Below are 18,343 nucleotides of genomic sequence, written 5' to 3' on the forward strand. Positions count from 1 at the left end.
ATCTCTCTACAGCTTTTCATAATGGCTACACCAATATACATTCCCACCAACACTGCACAAGGATTCCCTTCTCTCCACATGCTCTCCAACACTTGTAGTTTCTTGTCTTTTGGATAATAGCCATTCTCATAAGCATGAGGTGATAGCTCATTTTGTTTTGATTTGCACTTCTCTAATAAGAGATAATGAGCATCTTTTCATGTGCTTGATAGCCATCTGTATGTCTTCTTTGGAGAAATGTCTGTTCAGATACTCTACCTATTTTTCAGTTGGAGATAGGCAGGCAGGTAGATAAATAGAAAGATAAAAAGAGGTAGATAGATAGATATGTATATGTAGATATAGAGACATTAGCTCCTCATGGGATGTATGATTTGCAAGTAAGCTACTAATAAGGACATCTTTTAATTTTGATGGTTGTTTCATTCACTGTGCAGAAGCTTTTAAGTTTGATGTCGTCCCATTTGTTTTTTATGTTTGTTTACCTTGACTGTGGAGTTGAATCCCCACTGACAATTCTAAAATCAAAGTCAAAGAGCCTACTGCCTATATTTTCTTCTATGTATTTTATGGTTTTAGGTCTTGCATTTAAGTCTTACTCTGCTTTGAATTAATTTTTGTGTATGATACTAGGTATAGGTAATAGTTTAGATTCATTCTTTTCCATGTGGCTATCCAGATCTCCCAAATCCCTCTATAGAAGAGACTCCCCTTGCCTATTGTAAGGTCTTGAATCCATTGGCTTATTTTAGTTGTACATACAACTAACTGATGAGAATTCATTGCTGAGAATTTCTTCTCTTGAACTACAGTAGTGGTCTCCTGATGACCCCATCCCGAGTCCTGGGCCCCTTGAGGAATCTGTCCTGGGCATGGCTTTTCTGAGCATCATCCTTGCTCTGGAATCTTGAAGTCTTTCATCCCTTCCCTATTCTTCATTCAAATTCCCCTATCATGCATCACCTTTCTTAGAGAAAGGAAGTTGGTGTCAGCAAATCTATTTTCTTTTTTTTTTAATCATTATAATTATCTGTGCATACAAGAGCTGGGATACAGGCCAGAGGTATGAGAGGGTAACAATATTCACCAGAGACAGAGTGGGGAGCAGAACAGGCAGATCTACTGAAGCACACTGCTGTGGGGAGCAGCCAACAGGACAGGTGAGGTCTGCTGCGCTATGTGAGTCAGCTCCCTGGCCACGGGTGAACTTGTGCTGTAGTGGCTGCAGATAGCTTCATAATGCGGAGACTTAAACCCCTGCAGCCAGCAGGAGGACCTATTGATTACTTAAGTCACACAAAAACCCTAAACAAATTCTAAAAATCAAATTTTTTTTTTCAGGAAAACAAAATGTATTTGGTTGTGGCCAGAAAGTCTACAGGGTACACTTTGAAAAAACACCCTGCCTTAAGTCTTAATGGTTTTTAATTGCCAAAGAAATTCAGCATTTTGCATATTTATTCCCACTTATACTAAGAAAGCTAAGGATTTTAAAGTTGCTCTTTTTCTTTATTTTCCCTAGATTCTATTTTGCCTCATTCCTATTGATTTAAAAACAAGACTTTCCCCTCATATTCTCATTCATATTGTCTCATTTCTTCTTTTTTCTAAGATTTATTTATTTATTCATACAGAACTGGGGTACAAGCTAGAGGTGCAGGGGCCGTGAGAGGATTCACCAGAGACAGCGTGGGGAGCAACGCAGGGACTGACAAAGTACACTACTGAGGGGAGCAACAGGCAGGCCATACCATGTGGGTCACGTCTAGGGTTGGGGATCGAACTCGCACTGAAGTGGCTAAGGCTAGCTTGCAGTGCTGCATCCTAACCCCTTGCACCGCCAGAGAGGGCCTCTCATTTCTCCTATTTACTTCTCTTACTTAAAAAAAAGGATTTCCGGGCCCTCCCTGGTGGTGTAGCCGGTTAAAGCATAGCACTGAGAAGCTTAAGCCACTTCAACATGAGTTCGATTCCCGCCTGCCCCGGATGTGACCACATGGCGTGGCAGACCTCTCCTGGCCCGCCCGCTGTTCCCCTCAGCAGTGTACTTTGTCCATCTGCCTGTTCTGTTCCCCACTCTGTGTCTGGTGAATCCTCTCACTGCCCCTGCATCTGTCCTGTACCCCAACTCTGTATGCATAAATAAATAAATAAATAAATAAATAAATAAATAAGGATTTCCCTTCTTTCTCAAGCTGGAAGCACCAGCCCTAATGCATTTCTGAAGCAATGGCAGGCCATCTCTTGTAACCCACTCCACCCCCTTCCTTCCCACAACTATGGGCCTCGTCTCTAATTAGAAGCGAGGGCCTCTCTGTGGGTGTGGTGGACACTGCAGTCACCGGTCAAAATATCACCAAGGACTTTCACAGTACATCTGATGAAGAGGAAAAAGCAGGGACTCGATTTGCAGGTAGAAAAGTAGAACTTGACGCTCAGCAGAGGCCTTTGGTTTGGCTTTGTTTTTGGATTTCCTGAAGTGAAATTTTTTTGCAAGCTCTCTCTCATTCTGAGGCTATTATGATCCTTCTCCAATTTTTTGTTCTTTCATTATTTGTTTTCCCTTTTATTCCATCAACTATTCATCTTTTTAAAAATACATATTTTTCATATCTTCCATTATTTCGTATCTGTAAATATTTAGAACAATGCATATGCGGAATCATTAGACGTTATACACCTATAATTAAAGTAAAATTATGTTAGTTACATCTCAATAACAAACTTCAAATAGATAAATCTATAAAAGAAAATCATAGGTTAATTGTGACTGTATTTATCTTTCAGCTCTTGCTGCAGAATGACAAAGTGGATTAGACAATGTCTGTCATTCTGAATCCAGGTACAGAATCACCAGATTTTTTTTTTTTATATAACAGTTTATTTTTACATCATTTTCATTTTGTACTTTTTTTTTTTTGAATCACCAGATGTTTTAACATCATTAATGGGATGTAGGTTTGGGAGCCTCAAGTTACCTGTTTAAGAGAAGGATCGTCACCTTTGTCCCACGTGCAATGAGAATTTTGAGCACTCTCCAATGAGAACTTTGGAGTTCTGAACTGGCCCTGGTGTACACAAGGTGAATCCAGCAGGGCTGCAACATAACTTTCATAGAGCAACAAGCTCACTGTCCTAGCACAGTGCCTTCCTGCCCAAGTCCACTGGCACTTAAACCTTTAGGAATGAAACATTGAGATACTGAATAAGCAATTTGCAAAACTGCCTAGGTTACTTGCAAAGGAATGTATTTTTTTCTCTTTCTTAAGCAAAGAGTTAAAGTTAGCAAAAACAAAATACAGATGGCAGGGGCAAGTGGAACCTTCTGGCGTGCTTTATATGGTCTGGATCTGGATCTGGCAGTTATATGGGCATAAGCATATGTAAAAAAGTCATGAAGGGGAGCACTTTGAATCCTTGCACTTAATATGTTATACCTCAATGTAGACTTTTTAAAAATTGAGATGAACTGTGGTGATATTTGTACAGCAATGTGATGTTCTTAAAGTCACTGAAATGTAGCTTAGAATGGAACATTTTATGTAAAATTTACTATAATGAAAATGCACATGATTTATGAATACGGTTCACTGTCACATATTAAAGGATGCTAATTAGCAAGACTGATGGCAGTTATCCTTCTAAGTAGATAAAAAGCCTTCTCTCTGCCTGGAGAATCTGTCTTGGCTCCATGTTCATTTTCCCAAGTTGCTCTCTACCCACCAGCTATAATCTCAATTAGAAAATGGAATAATATCTGCCAATGTGGGTTCTGTCAGGCCTCCTGTGACCCTGACCTGACCCAGCCCTCCTACTCTCCCCTGCATGTGTGGACTTCCAGGGTTGGAGGAAGCTGAACAAAGGGCTTGGGTTCAAGGGGAGGGCAGGGTGGAGGGCATAAGGGCTGGGGGGGAGAGGCCCCGCAGTATCTCTGCCCTCCTCCTCTCTCTGGCTTCCTCCTCCTCTCTCTCTCCTCCCCCAGCCAGAAGCAGGAGGCAGATTGCAGCCTTTCAGATGGGAAAAGGACCCTGGGTCATCAAGTTCCACCGCCTGATTTTTTATTTCATTCCATTTCATTTTCTATGAGACAAATAAAGCGCATGAGGTGAAAGGGTGTTTCATCACCATGTTCAGACCCCTGATGTTCTTGCTCTCTGCTGCTCCTGAGTTCTTCTTCTTCTTCTCCCTCGCCCACCTACCAGGGCATTTCCCAACAACTTTATTGTGGCATAGTTCACGTGTCATAATATTTGTCCATTTCCAGTGTTCAATTCAATGGGTCTTGTTATACTAAGAGTTGGACATCCATACAAAGCTGAAAACATTTTCAAGCAGTCACTACCCAGTCCCTCCCAACACCCCAACCTGCCCTAGGAAACCATCCAGCCAGAGATTTGCCTTTTTCACACATTTCACTTAAATGGCATCACACAGCATGTGACCTTCTGAGACTGGTTTTTCTCACTTAGCATGATGCAGTCCTCTAGACCATTCCGTTTGTCAAGATAAGTGTCATAAAAGGGCAGAGGAGAAAATGAGCCAGTGGTTTCTGAGGGTTACAACACAGCAATACATTGAGATGGAGGCTAGAAGCAATTCCCTACTGTGTACCACACACCTCAGCAAGTAGACAATTCCTGTTCACTGTCATTTCATTTACTCATCTCCACCTGGGCGCATCACTGCCCCCGATTCAGATGGGAAAACTGAAGATGAACCCAGCAATTTTTTCCAGGAGGATGCAGGTTTAAGAAGCAAAACAAGTTCACAAATTCAAGTGTGTCTGTTCCCAAGGTTCACTGTCTTTCATTCAACCAGGGGACCTCTGGAGCAGTGAGATTCTAAAGTGGTGGATGACTAAGGGTCAGTGGGGGGAAAAGTGGTGATCACTGTGCTTTTGAATCTTTTTATTTCCCTAGTGCAGTTTCCTCATTCAACAGCCATACGTTCCTCATTGTAGGGCTACTTTAGGAGCAAGGGAAGGAAAAGTGCAGGGGCTTGGAGAAGTATGGTGCATCCCAGCAGTGGACATAGGGAAAAATCTAAACTGAACGAGCAAAAGGTAAGTACAGAACAGTCTTCTGCTGCCCTTTGTATAAAATGTGTGTGGTGGAGGGCCCTCCCTGGTGGCGCAGTGGGTGAAAGCACAGCACAAAGAAGCTTAAGCCACTTCCGCATGAGTTCGATACTCGCCTGCCCCGGAGGTGATCCACATGGCTCGGCAGACCTGTCCTGACCCGCTCGCTGCTCCCATCAGCAGTGTACTTTGTTGATCTGCCTGTTCTGCTCCCTGCTCTGTCTCTGGTGAATCCTCTCACCCTTCGCATCTCTGGCCTGTACCCCAGTTCTGTGTGAATAAATAAAATAAATCTTTAAAAAAAATGTGTGTGGTGGAGTGGAGAATAAACACACAGGTGTTTGCTTGTGTATGCACACAATAAAATAAACATCTCAAACAATGTGAAATACTCATGGCTTTTTAGAAGGGAACTGTGAGATGGGGGACAGTAGTAGAAACATCATAATTCATTTTTTAAAATCTTTTAACTTTTGAATGCACATATATTAAATTCAACCACTCAAGCGATGGTGTAACCGGTCCTGGTACTGGTGTATAGCTGAGAACCAGAGCAAACAGAAATATGGAATAGAATTCATATCCCCCTTGGGTTGAGCGTTCAAAAAAGCAGTTCAAAGATCAATTCCTCTGACACCAACGACTCCTTTAGGAGCAGGAATCATCCTCTTTCTCACCCTGATTTTCTATGTCACAGTCTGCATCGCACTTAGCAAAGCATTACCTGTTCAAAGTTTGGTTCTGTTTGCTGTAGTTCCCTCCTTGACTAGTTACTGCTATTCACACAATTTCCTAGGAAGACCTAGGACTGAAAAATATCCTGCCTTTCCATTTCCAGAAGCCTCTTTCTCCCAGTTCCCCAATTTGAGCGACAAGAGATGCAATCATACCTTTCCAGAACATGTTAGGAATGTAAGCCTGTGTCCAACTCCTGCTGTATCCTTCTCCCACCCCCACTTTTTTTTTTTTTTCCCTTAGCCTGGGCAAGTCCTTGACCTCTGCATACGGCAGACTTATCTAAAAAGTGAGTTCAGCGCAGGACTGTTGTGATAAATCAATGAATTAATATATAAAGCGTGTATAATAGTGTCAGGCACATAGAGAACTCTGTGAATTTTAAGTATATTATCTGTAGTCATTCCCTTCCCGCCAGCCATCCTATGCACCGCAGGTCTTGCCAAATTCATTTTACCTTCACATACTGTACCCTCAAATGCATCGGTAACACTATGTTCCCGCTTGCCTTCGCCACCAGTTCCGCAAGGCTGGGCTCTCAGTATAAACCTCCTCTGCCTACCACCCCCACCCCCACTCCCACCACAGCCTCCACCCCCCCCCCCACCCCCTCCTGCTGCCCCCCTCCCCACCTTCCCTCAAACTCCACTTTACTATCCCTTCCCCCCTCACTCCACCCTACCCCCACTTATGGGTCCTTAAAACAGTTTGTGCAGAACACTAGCTACTAGCTACTAGCCACTAGCCATATCCCTGGTAAACATGAGATTTGCCAGGAGAGGGCCTGTGTCATATTCACTGTGTAATCCACAGCCAGCAAGGGCCTGAGAGGAGAAAGGGGGATCAAGAGCCATCATTTTAAGTCAAGCCTCCCATTTTTTAAAAGGCTTCGGGTCTACTTCCAAATGTTTTATCCCATTTGAACAGATTGTTGTATTGTAAAAATCATTCTGGTAGCCTCGAATATTTAAAGTCTACAGCAAGGGACCACATACTTATTTTTTGAAGATTTATTTATTTATTCATACCAAACTGGGGTACAGGCCAGAGGTGCAGGGAAGGTGAGAGGATTCACCAGACAGAGTGGGGAGCTCAACAGGCAGATCATCAAAGTACACTGCTGAGGGGAGCAGCGGGCCGGTCAGGAGAGGTCTGCTACGCCATGTGGTCACCTTCAGGGCAGGGATCGAACTCAAGCTGAAGTGGCTTTAGCTTCTAAGTGCTGTGCTTTAACCCACTGTGCCACCAGGGAGGGACCATATACTTTTGAGGTGAAGGACTAGACAGGAAATATTTTAGATTTTATGGGCCGTATAGCATCGATTGAACTGGGGGCTTGTACCTCCAAAGCAACTGCAAGCAGTATACAGAGGAAGGGCTGGTGCCCATCTATGAGTTAGTTATGCGTATTCGTGTGTGAGGACCCCATAGAGCTCACGATACAAGAAGAAGACACCCCTAGGCAATCACTGAGAAAGAGGTGGCTCTTCTGTGCAGGAAATGGAGCCAGCAGTGGAGCAAAAGTCTCCTTTCCCCCCTGCAAGCACCCTCCCCCAGTACACAAACAAAATGGAACCCTTCACGTGCGGGAGCATGGCAAGCTGCTTAAAGATGGCGCCTGTCTCCTCGAGCTGAAAGAGTCCCTGGCAGTGGCCTTTTTCTTGGGGAATCCAGGGAGAGGCACAGGAAATCATGCTTTGCCAGTCACAGCGTGCTGACTGACGGCATCCTATTATTATTTTCTTGTTCCCTCCAGCTTTTATTATTTATCAAGTCAAATTAATAAATAAATATACCCCAACCTTGTGTCAGCAAGGCTCCTGGAAACAAAGGAAGGCCTTTGTAGTCCTTTCACGCCTATTAAAGAAGGCTGGGTTCTTCCACTAAGGAGGCAGTAAGGAATAATAGTGCATGGAGAAAATGGGCACCCCAGGGTTGAAATCTTACAGGGCAAAGTCCAGTATGCATGCCCCATCACGAGAGAGTCCAAATCCCCCTTGGGCGATCTAATTTTGGTTTGCATTGGTGCGCATCCCTTCAGCATGAATCCAAACAGCTCTCCCGAAAACTTGCTTCTTCTAGGAGCTCTCCCTTAGAGAGGGATTGGAGCCTTCCTTAGAGAAGGTCTGGATGGTTGCTTTATTTTTTCTTTTCTTTTCTTAGCTCATTAGCTCTTAATGTCACCATTTGATTGGCAATAAATTCTGCAGTAACTCACTACCTCTCTTGAATGGAATTGCTAACTGTTGTTTTCTCTGGTGAGATTCTTTGACTAGTTTTCTTGTCCCTTCAGAGAACCAGAAATATGCTGTATTGTATTCCTGAAACAATGGTTAAGGATTCTTTTAACCAACCCTAATAATAGCCATATGACAAAAAAAAAAAAAAAAAAAAAACTGGAGCAATAATTATTCAATGTATATATGAATAAAATTTTCATTTTATCATTAAGGTGGATTTAAAATAATTTATGTCAATAATTACAGGGATTAAAGTTAGTCAAATCCTTGGATACCACAATCATTCTCACTATTTTGTTTAGTGGCTCATCATTATTTTTTTTTTAAGAACTAGGTAAATTTTTTGTTTTTATAATTTACCAATAAAAACTCAAGTGTAGTTTTATTTCATTTATTATTGGTAAAGAATTTTCTTTGAAGGAAAAAAAAGCTAGAGAAAATACACAATATGTGTCTACTAAAGGTTTCAATTTTTAAACTTTGAATCAGTCACAAAATATTCATTTTACTATTCCCAACTATCTACCCCATGTAAATGGACTATGATGAAAATGCCTGCTTACTTACATTGTAATTTATCGTAGAAATACAAAAACTGCTAATCTGTCGCTAATCTATCGGTTTGGCTTGTTTTTATTTTGTTAGCAAACTGGGAAATCAGCAAGCTAGTGGCTATTGAGCCCAATGGAAAATGTATTTGAACACCTTTGTTGATATACATTTTAACTTCAAATTCATTTGAAACTCTACAATGAAATTTTATTTCAGGATTTGTTTTCACTGTTTCCTCTGTTCTTTTAAATTTCAGAGGGCACAGGAAAACTCTTGAGAGAGATTTGATTTACCAGGGAATCAATTGTATAAGAAAGTACTTAAATATACAGGTGGTAACTTGGGCTGTGTTATTAAAGGACGGTAAAAAGGAATCATTTTTATTTTCAAATGGCTAGTTAAAATAAAGCATTTATAAATTAATACCTAAAATAGCAATTTGACATTTACTCTTCACAAATATCAATGTGTATACTTTTCCCCAATCAAATTAAACTTTGGATTTTTTTTTTAAAAAACAGGTGTCTTGAAATTTTAAGCGATCCTCCAAGAAAACATGATGGTAAGTTATTTATTTTTCAGTTGATGGGAAAATGTCAATAGGTTGCTAATAATTTTAGAACAGTAGTTGATTCTACAAAGTCGTCCAAATTAATCAAAATACATTTTTACCTTTTTTGGATTACAAGTGTATTTTCTTTGCATCATATCATTTAACTTGCATCATTTTTAGTGATCTCTATAAAGAACTTACACTCTCCTTTTTAACTGTTGAAACGCTTACATTTTAATAATTTTATTATGGAAAGAATCTAGGATGTCTATATTCAAACAGAATGAAAAACAAAACATGATAGGTCTTTTGTTAATAACTTACAGGGCATTACTTTTGAAAATCACTCATTGCACTGATTTATGAAACAGTACCAGTACTGAGAAGTACCAGTGATGCCTTCAGGAGGACTGGATACTTCAGACCTGGCTTAGCTGCTCAAGCTGTGTCCTCCCTGCCATCAGCTTTCTATTTGGACAGCTTTCTGTACTGATTCTGAAATTCCACCTTATAGAGCCTGAGATTGGCTCTAGTTGCTGGGGTTGCATGAGGACCACTTGATTTGGGGTATTTACTACTCAGAGTCCTTGTCATTTACTTCTAGGTTCCAGGTTTGGCTTATAGTTTATAACCTTTTGGGGACAGTTTACATGGAAGGAATTAGCAAACTTTCCTGATCCTGAAATCTACTCCCAGCTCCCCTCATCTTTCATCTGTTCTTCAAATTTCCTCCTACAGAATTCTAGAACAGCAGCTCACAGTGATAGGTGCTTATGCTCTTATAATTATCTAAACCCTTTACACATATCATACATTTCATTTTAAAACTTCAAGTTTATTTACAATTTCCAAATAAGGAATGGGAGGCACAAGTGACTTGCTCAGGGACACATAGCTAAGGGAAAAGAACCTGTGAGAGGGGCCTCAGATAAAATGAAAGGCAGGACTGAAGATTTCAGAACTCAGTACAGAAACTGCTAAAAAAGATAGTCAAAGGACAACCATCTTAAGGAGAAAGCACCATATGTGGTCAACATCTTTTGGAGACATAACTCCCCTTAGGGTGGGGGGCCTAGATGTTGGAACCTGAGATTTAACACTGGTGAAAAAGCAAGGAAAGTGGAAGGGACGGGGAAGGTGGGCAGTTTTTTGGCTGGACAATGACCATTGCAAGGTTAGGGAAGTGACCGTGAGCAAAGAGGAATGTAAAGGGCCAACTAAGAGCTCCTCCAAGCTCGCAGGTTACTTTATGAAGCCCAGAAATTAGCTTTCTGTCCTTATCTTCTCTTTTTCACATGGCAAACGATACCCAACTAGATGACTAAGAAAATGAAGAAACCAGCTCCTGGACTGAAAAAAATGAGACATGAGAAAGGATGAACCTAAAGGTACGCTGGGTATATAGGGGGAAAAAAAGCATCCCCTGATTTTCTGGGTGGATTTGCACTAAGTGCAGAGGAGACAAACATGGCTACAGCGGGGGTGGGGGAGCGTGTTAAAGTGATTGAGGATTTTGGGAGGTTTAATGATACCCAGTAAAAATGCATGGATTTCTGAGTAGAGAAGGAATTTTAATAAATGTCTACGTGCATGTAGTGTCCAACCCCAACCCCAAAGGAGGGTTTTTTTTTTTTTTTTTTCCTAAAAGGCTACTCCTGGAGGCTGCAATGCCTAAATTGAATTTGCCCCAGAGGGTAGAAAATCTATGTGCCTGAGAGGCAGTAAGGCTGAAATTACAGATTTGAACGTTATTTGGAGCCAGTTCCTAGAAATCTTGGGAACAAATGAACACCAGCGCAGGAGAGGGTATAGGCTCAGGGAGGTGTCCAGTCTTTGAAATTTTGTCCAAGTTGAGACCCAAACACCAACATCAGGTGTTATTTACCGATTAAAGTGCAGAGACTCTTTAACTCAAGCTTTCAACTTCATTCTCATAGTGAGAAAGAAACAACTAAGTGTGTTCCTGCTGAAGTCTGCCCTTTGGATTTTGGAGAATGGCCTCGTGGGGGGAAGGGAGCTAGAGGACCCCACGGGGTGTTCTGCACCTCCTCCAAGCTTTGTGCTAGTCGGCGTGGTCTTCACCTCGGGAGCTCAGCTTCCTCGGTGCAGCGTGCTCCAGCAGCTCCAGCTAGGTACCTCCAGGAACACCGGGTCTTACCATCCCCCAGCGACTCTGCACTCCTTGGTGTGCTCGCAGCGGTTTTGCAGCAAAAGCCCTAGGTGCTTGCAGCGGTGCAAACTTGCACGCTGCTGGAGTGCCCACACTAGAGTTGGGGATCGGTGGGCGTGTCCGAGCGCTCTGCAGCCCTCTCCCGCCTAGTGTGTCCCGGGAACGTTCTGAAAAGTATCCAAAATTTCTGCGTCGCGCGCGCGCCAAAAGAGAAAAAGGCACAACCCCCCACTACTCTGGGCGTTGCGTGTCTGGACTTTGCCACTCGCGCAGCACCTCGCTGCAGCGCACACGCCTTCTGCGCCTTCTCCCTCGGAGCTTTCGCCGTCGGTTGGGCACCTTCCTGGTCGCCCTCTCCAGACCGGAGAGGCGACCTGAAGAGTTCCTGCTCGTCTCTTTGGGGCGTCATGCCAAACGACGACGCATTCAGCAAGCCTTCGGCCCCGTCGGAGGCCCAGCACGCCCCCGGGGCACCGCCGCAGGGCAAGGCCGGGGGCTTCGGTAAAACAGCCGGGGCGCTGCTGCCGACCTCCGGCGGCACAGGGGCCGGGGGCAGCGGCGGCGGCGGCGGCTCCGGGGCGTCGGGCATGGGCGCCGCGAGCAAGAAGTCCCCGCGGCTGCCCAAGTGCGCACGTTGCCGGAACCACGGCTACGCTTCGCCCCTCAAGGGCCACAAGCGCTTCTGCATGTGGCGGGACTGCCAGTGCAAGAAGTGCAACCTCATTGCCGAGAGACAGCGTGTGATGGCCGCGCAGGTGAGTAGGGGCGCCCGGGAACGGGATTCAATCCCTACATTTTGGGATAGACTCCTCTTGTACGGCCAGAAGTACGCGGGGTTCGAGCACGCGGGGTCGGGTTTGGGAGGAAAGCGGCAGTGGCATCAGCCCACTGCGGGGGCGCGCTTGGAGTTGGGGGTCCCTAACCACGTGGCAACTCCACGCTCAGAGAGCCTAGACGTGCCTCCCACCCCGCCCGCGCGTAAGTTTGGAGGTGCTGGGTTTGCTCTGCTCCAGTAAGGCTGCGGAGTTTAGCCGTCTGGGGTTTCCCAGGATCAGCTTTTAGAGCTGAGAATAGCGGAATTCGCTCCGCACTGGACGCGCGCCCTCAAACAAGGAATTGCTGCGTTCCCTCTGCGGAGGAAGGGTCTCCTTATTCGCCAACCCTGACCGTAGCGGAGTTGCGGGGTTCGTCTTGTATTGTCCCTAGAATCTCTCCAGTTCCCCCCAGCAAAGGAGTGCCGGGCTCGCCCTTCGTGGGTCTCCGGCAGCTCTAACTAGAGAGTTGGGGGGTTGCCCCCCACCTAGGGCATCTTCGGGACCGTTTACCCCTCCCCCCTTACACCCACCGTTATTTGCGCTTAAATTGGGGAGTGTGTTCGCGAGACTTCTTGGTGGGGTGAAATGGCGACCCGGGCCCGTTGCTCTTTATCCGGATAACATGTCGGGAAGCTTTGTTTTTCTGGAAAATTCTCTGTAATGGACGCTGGCTTGGCGCGGTGCGGCGTGGTCGTCGGTGCTCTTGGCGCACTTTTTGAATTCGCCCCCCGAGGATCCCCGCTGAGCGCCTCGGCCATTTTGAGCGCTGCGGAGATTCAGCATTTCAACATTGGCGCTTCGGTAGATTACCTTGCACGTATTTTAAAACACGTTTAAGAGGTTTTAAAAATACGAGCAAGGGGAAAGCGCGGATTGAGACTCTGCAGGTGCTGCTTAAAGCCTTTTAAAGCAGGATGGGTAGTGCTTAGCTTCTTAACAGAAATAGCTGACCTTGTTGGTATCCTAAACGGAGTTTTAGAAGAGACTGTATGTCTTTTCCAGCTAAAAGTGCTTTTATCTTTTTAAGACTTTATTTAAAATGAAAAGATACCAAAGAAACGTTAACTCACGATCAGCTGCTTGTGACGAGGAACGTGAAATATCTTCCAAAAAAAAAATGATTTAGATAAGAACGTTGAAGACGACCGCGCACCTGCTTAATGAGTGTATAATTTTATGTGCATAACACTTTTTAAAAAGTGCTTTAAACTAGATTTATTTTGATTTAACAGATTACAAGGTCAGGGACCCGTAGGTTGTTTCTCTTAATTTCTTTATAGATGTTTAGTTTCATGTATATTCGACAAAAAACATAACGGATAGTAGTGTATTCAAATGCATTAAGTGCATCGCAGTGAGTTTAATGAAAAAATTTAGGACATTTAAATTTTATGTGTAAGTAAAAGAATGTTCTGCGCTTTGTTGGCTTAAATATTTAGTGTGATGAATGTGGGGATTTCCTTAAAATGTAATAAAAATACTTATCCAAGTAGAGCTATTACTTTTAAATAAGTTTAATTAGTAGGAACACTCACATGAACAAGGCTATTATTTGCTGTGTTAAAAACAAAAGGACTTCAGGATCACATTTATAATATGGGAATGCCTTTTCCCATCAGAAGGTTTTGTGCTAATGTCAGATTATCTCTGAAATCCATGTAACAACTATTTTTCAGTCATCCTAGAATAGTTTGATATTTTTTCGAAGTTTCTGACTCCCCTAGTGAGTAAAATTATGCTCACATTTATCAATTCTGGACTGTAATTTTCTTAAAACAATAAAATTGTACTTGTGTTCCTGGTTTGCTATTTTGATGTCAGCTTTAGTGCCTCAGGTGTATTTCACTTTCTCATTTCTTTATAACTAGTAGTCAGTTTCAACAGAAAGTCTCCTTTTTTGTTACATGTGGTAAGCAGAAGTACAATTTATTTTCTTTACACCTCTTTTTCAATTTTTAACAATGTTATTTAGAAGCAAATCAGTTGAAGAGGGACCACTAGGAGTTACTTTAAAGTATTAGATCCCTTTCTTCCCTCATCGCCACCTCTCCCTTCTCCAGGAAGGAAATCAACAAATATCAACCTTTATTTAGAACCCATTATTTCTCCTCTGCACTCCACATACCCCTTCTACTCCAGAAATTCCTAAGCAAGCAGCCCCTGCCTTTTCTGGCCCTTCATTTTCGCCCCTCTAAGATCTGTAATCCTATTCTTAATTTCAGTACCACCTCTGGCTGATTCCACAGCTTAAAGCCTTTCTGTCTGTGAATCCCTTCTGTAGAATGGCATATATCTCTCACTGCATTTTATCTTGCAGTGAATTAACTGTTGGTAAGTACCTTGGGATCCAATCTTCCTGTGTCATGTTGGTTGCTATTCCCAGTGCCATGGCTTTTTCACACAATTTTGGAACAAAGGAGAGATCTCATTCTCCTTCCTTTGTAATCTGTCAGTACTGACTTTTACTCTTCAGGTTGAACTTCTCTAGCCTGGCTGGCTGAATAGATTTTTCTTTTTAAGATTGATTTGTTTACGCATACAAGAACTGGGACAAAACAGGCCAGAGGTGTAGGGGGTGAGAGGCTTCACCAGAGACAGAGGGGGAGCAGAACAGGCAACTGACCAAAACGCACTGCTTGTGGGAGCAGCAGGCTGGCAAAACAGGAGAGGTCTGCTGTGTGGGTCACCAACCTGGTGGGGATCAGACTCACCTGCAGTGGCTGCCGGATAGCTTCACAGAGCTGTTTAACCCTTTGTGCCACCAGGGAGGGCCCTGAATATATTTTTCTGATCCTTCCCAGCCAACTTTATTTCCCACTACTCTGTGCACTTAGCTGTTTAGTGAACATTTTTTTAAAGATATAATTTATTTATTCATACAGAACTGGGGTATAAGCCAGAGGTGCAGGGGTGGTGAGAGGCTTTACCAGAGACAGGTGGGGAGCAGGACAGATTGATGAAGTACACTGCTGAGGGGAGCAGCAGATGGGTCAGGAGTGGTTGGCAGTGCCATGTGGCTCACCTCCAGGGCTGGGAATCAAACTAGTACTGAAGCAGCTGCGGCCAGCTTGCAGTGTTGCATCCTAACCCGCTGTGCCACCAGGAAGGGCTCTAATGAAAGTTTTAAAAATACCAATTATGGACCAGATACTTTAGCTCTAAACCATTTCTCTGTTTTGGCTGTATATCATGGGTAACTTGCAAAAGAAATTGAGATTCTCAGCCCCATCTTTGGAGCTAATGAATCTTGATGTCTTCATTAGCTTGGGCAAAGTGGCACAAGTGATTCTGGATTGCTGGAGAGTGACCCTCTTCTGTGTGCTTCCAGGTGGCTCTGAGAAGGCAGCAAGCCCAGGAAGAAGAATTGGGGATCAGCCACCCCATTCCACTACCCAGTGCGGCTGAGCTGCTAGTCAAGAGAGAGAACAATGGCAGCAACCCGTGCCTGATGACTGAGACTAGCGGCTCCACTCAGCCCCCTCCGGCCAGTACTCCTACCACTGCTGCTTCAGGTAACCTGGAGGTCTGGGGTTCATGTGGCCAGATGGGAGGGAAAAAGAAGCCACACTTTCAGGACTTTCCTGAGACACATAGCACAGAGTTTAGAGAGGTTTTTTTTTTTTTTTTTTTAAGCATCCTTGTTGTGAAGGTCTGTTTTGGCCTTCAGAGATGGCCTTCCATTCTAGAATTGGAAGTTTGAAAACTTCACTTGATTAGTCAAGACTCAATAGGGACAGTCAGAACCACAGAATTTCAATGGAATGAGAATCCAGATTTTGTCTCAGTCCACCCCTTTGTTTTGGGTCATCTTGGTGTAGGGGCTAAAGGTTCTCTTTCCTAGAACTGAAAGCCCATTTTCTGTGGCTAGAATGGCAGATTATTTGGGAAAAGTGTCTGTAAAGCCCCCTGCCTCTAGGAAGTTTGATTGTGCCCTAGGAAGACAGGGGCAGCATGTTCCATTGGCTTAAGTTTCCAACTTGTGTTAGGAATACCAGGGTGTATATATGCTAACTTGTTAGTTTTATTCTCAGAGTAATTCCATAAGGTAGGAAAGGTTTTTTTTTTTTAAGATTTATTTATTTATGTATACAATGCAAATAGAACTGGGGAGTGGGGGGGGAGGGGAGAGTGAGAGGACTCACCAGAAACAGAGTGGGGAGCAGAACAAGCAGACTAACTGAAATACAGTGCTGAGGGGAGCAATGGGCCAGACTGGAGAGGTCTGCTGCACCATGTGAGTCACCGCCTTGGCGGGGAATGGAACTTGTACTGCAGTGGCTGCTTCATTTAGCTGTGCTTTTATAAACCCAGGCACCACCAGGGAGGGCCCAAGGTAAGAGATTTTTTATGCTATTTTACACATGCTGAGATGGAACAAATTTAAGTGACATCCAAGGAAGGATCTGAATGTACCTGCTCTCAAAGTGTCGGTGCTTACTGAACTGGATACAAGCTGCCTCAGGAATACTAGGGGTCTAGCACTGCATTGACCAACATGGAAGCCCCCAGCTACATGTCTTTATTTTAATTTAAATTTATCATTAAAATAAAATAAAGGCATTCAGCCAAAGAAGATATGTAAACCACAGTAAGTACATGAAAAGCTACTCAAAATCACTGATCACTAGGGAAATGCAAATCAAAACTATAATGAAATATTACTGTATACTATGAAAATAGCTACTGTTAGAAAAAAACAAAAAATAAAAAGTATTGGTGCAGAGAATTTGTGTACTCTTGTTTTGAATATAAAATGGAGCAGCTGCTTTGGAAAAACGGTATGGTTCCTCAAAAAGTTAAAAATAGAATTATCCTATTTTCCAACAATTTCACTTTTGGATATTTACCTCCTAAAATTGAAAACAGGGTTTTTGAGAAAAATTTTTTTTATGTCCATGCTCATAGCATCATTATTTACTATAGCTAAAATGTGGGTGTCATCCAAGTGTCTGTGGATAGATGAATAGAAAACAAAATGTGGCTTTATTTATGTGTGTGTGTGTGTGTGTGTGTGTACACAAGAATATTATTCAGCCTTATAAAAGGAATGGATGTCTGACACATGCTACAATATGATGGCCCTTGAAGCTATTATGCTAAAAGGCTAGGATTGTAGCATCCATTTACATGATGAGGTTCTAGTCAGAATCACGGAAAGTAAAGTGGTGGTTGAATATGAGAGGGGGAGGGCTGTTGCTTAGTGAGCAGAGTTTAATTTCTTTTTTTAAAAAAAGATTTATTTATTTATGCATACAGAACTGCAGTACTGGCCAGAGGCTCAGGGGCAGTGAGACGCAAAGCGGGGAGCAGAACAGGCAGATCAGCAAAGTACACTGCTGAGGGGAGCAACGGGAGGTCAGGAGAGGTCTGCCGTGCCATGTGGGTCACCTCCCTGAAGCGGCTGTGGCAAGCTTCGCAGTGCTGCTTTAACCAGGGTTTCAGTCTGAGATTTTAGTCTCTGTCAAAAGCATCAGACTAGTAAGGGTTGATGGTGGAGAGAGCTGGGGGGCTGAGATGAGGATGGGTGGTATGTCGGAGAGATAAAGAAGGGAATAACTGTTTGATGTTCGCAGACATTTTAGTAATAAGCTATAGAAAGGACCCAAAAAAGTATACTCTTCACAAACATTTTAGGAGATAGAATTTATACACAGATGGGGAAGCCAGGTATTAGGAAATGGTAAAAAAAACTGCCCTAGAATGAAGTTGGTGAAAGTGGAATTTAATCTAGGCCTCTTTAGCCTTAAAGTTCATGAATTTTCCATTTTACCAGACTATGAAGAGAAACTGGGGTACCGTCGATAGGGTTCGCTGCAAAGAGAAGCAGCAGGAGAACACAATACAAGGCTTGGCGTCAAGGAGGATGTGATCAGAGACCTTCCGTTTTGCCTGTGCAGCTGACAGACCTCAGAGTCACTTTGGGGTCTTGAACCAAGATTCAAAGGTAGAAGCCAGCAGTGTGCTCTGCTCAGGTGTGGGTAGGGAGGTGTCACCCTGGAAGTTTATACTGCCAAAGGACGCACATGCTCCTGCATTGAGATTGATGAATTCTGTGTGAAGGTGGAAGCCACAGGGAAACAAAAATTCCAGTGGCATTAAGCTCCATAAAGGTATAGAAGGAGAAAAGGGAGAAAAGGAAGGAGAGTCTAATCAAAGAGAGAAAACCAGAGAGACAGATGAGATGAGAAGTCTTTCAAGTCT

At 43.4% G+C, this 18,343-nt stretch overlaps 1 protein-coding gene across 1 annotated transcript in view; it reads left to right on the plus strand.

The window, feature by feature from the left end:
• The first annotated feature begins 11,596 nt into the window (after nucleotides 1–11,596).
• DMRT1 (doublesex and mab-3 related transcription factor 1) overlaps nucleotides 11,597–18,343 on the plus strand; it is a 92,549-nt gene continuing 85,802 nt past the window's right edge. The window contains exons 1-2 of the mRNA XM_004677623.1: nucleotides 11,597–12,082; nucleotides 15,471–15,654. Of these exons, the coding sequence (XP_004677680.1) occupies nucleotides 11,735–12,082; nucleotides 15,471–15,654 (532 nt within the window). The 5' untranslated portion in view covers nucleotides 11,597–11,734. The remainder of the gene's footprint in view (nucleotides 12,083–15,470; nucleotides 15,655–18,343) is intronic.

Source organism: Condylura cristata, unplaced genomic scaffold, assembly GCF_000260355.1.
Source record: "Condylura cristata isolate star-nosed mole 26May11 unplaced genomic scaffold, ConCri1.0 scaffold00006, whole genome shotgun sequence".
Taxonomy (NCBI): domain Eukaryota; kingdom Metazoa; phylum Chordata; class Mammalia; order Eulipotyphla; family Talpidae; genus Condylura; species Condylura cristata.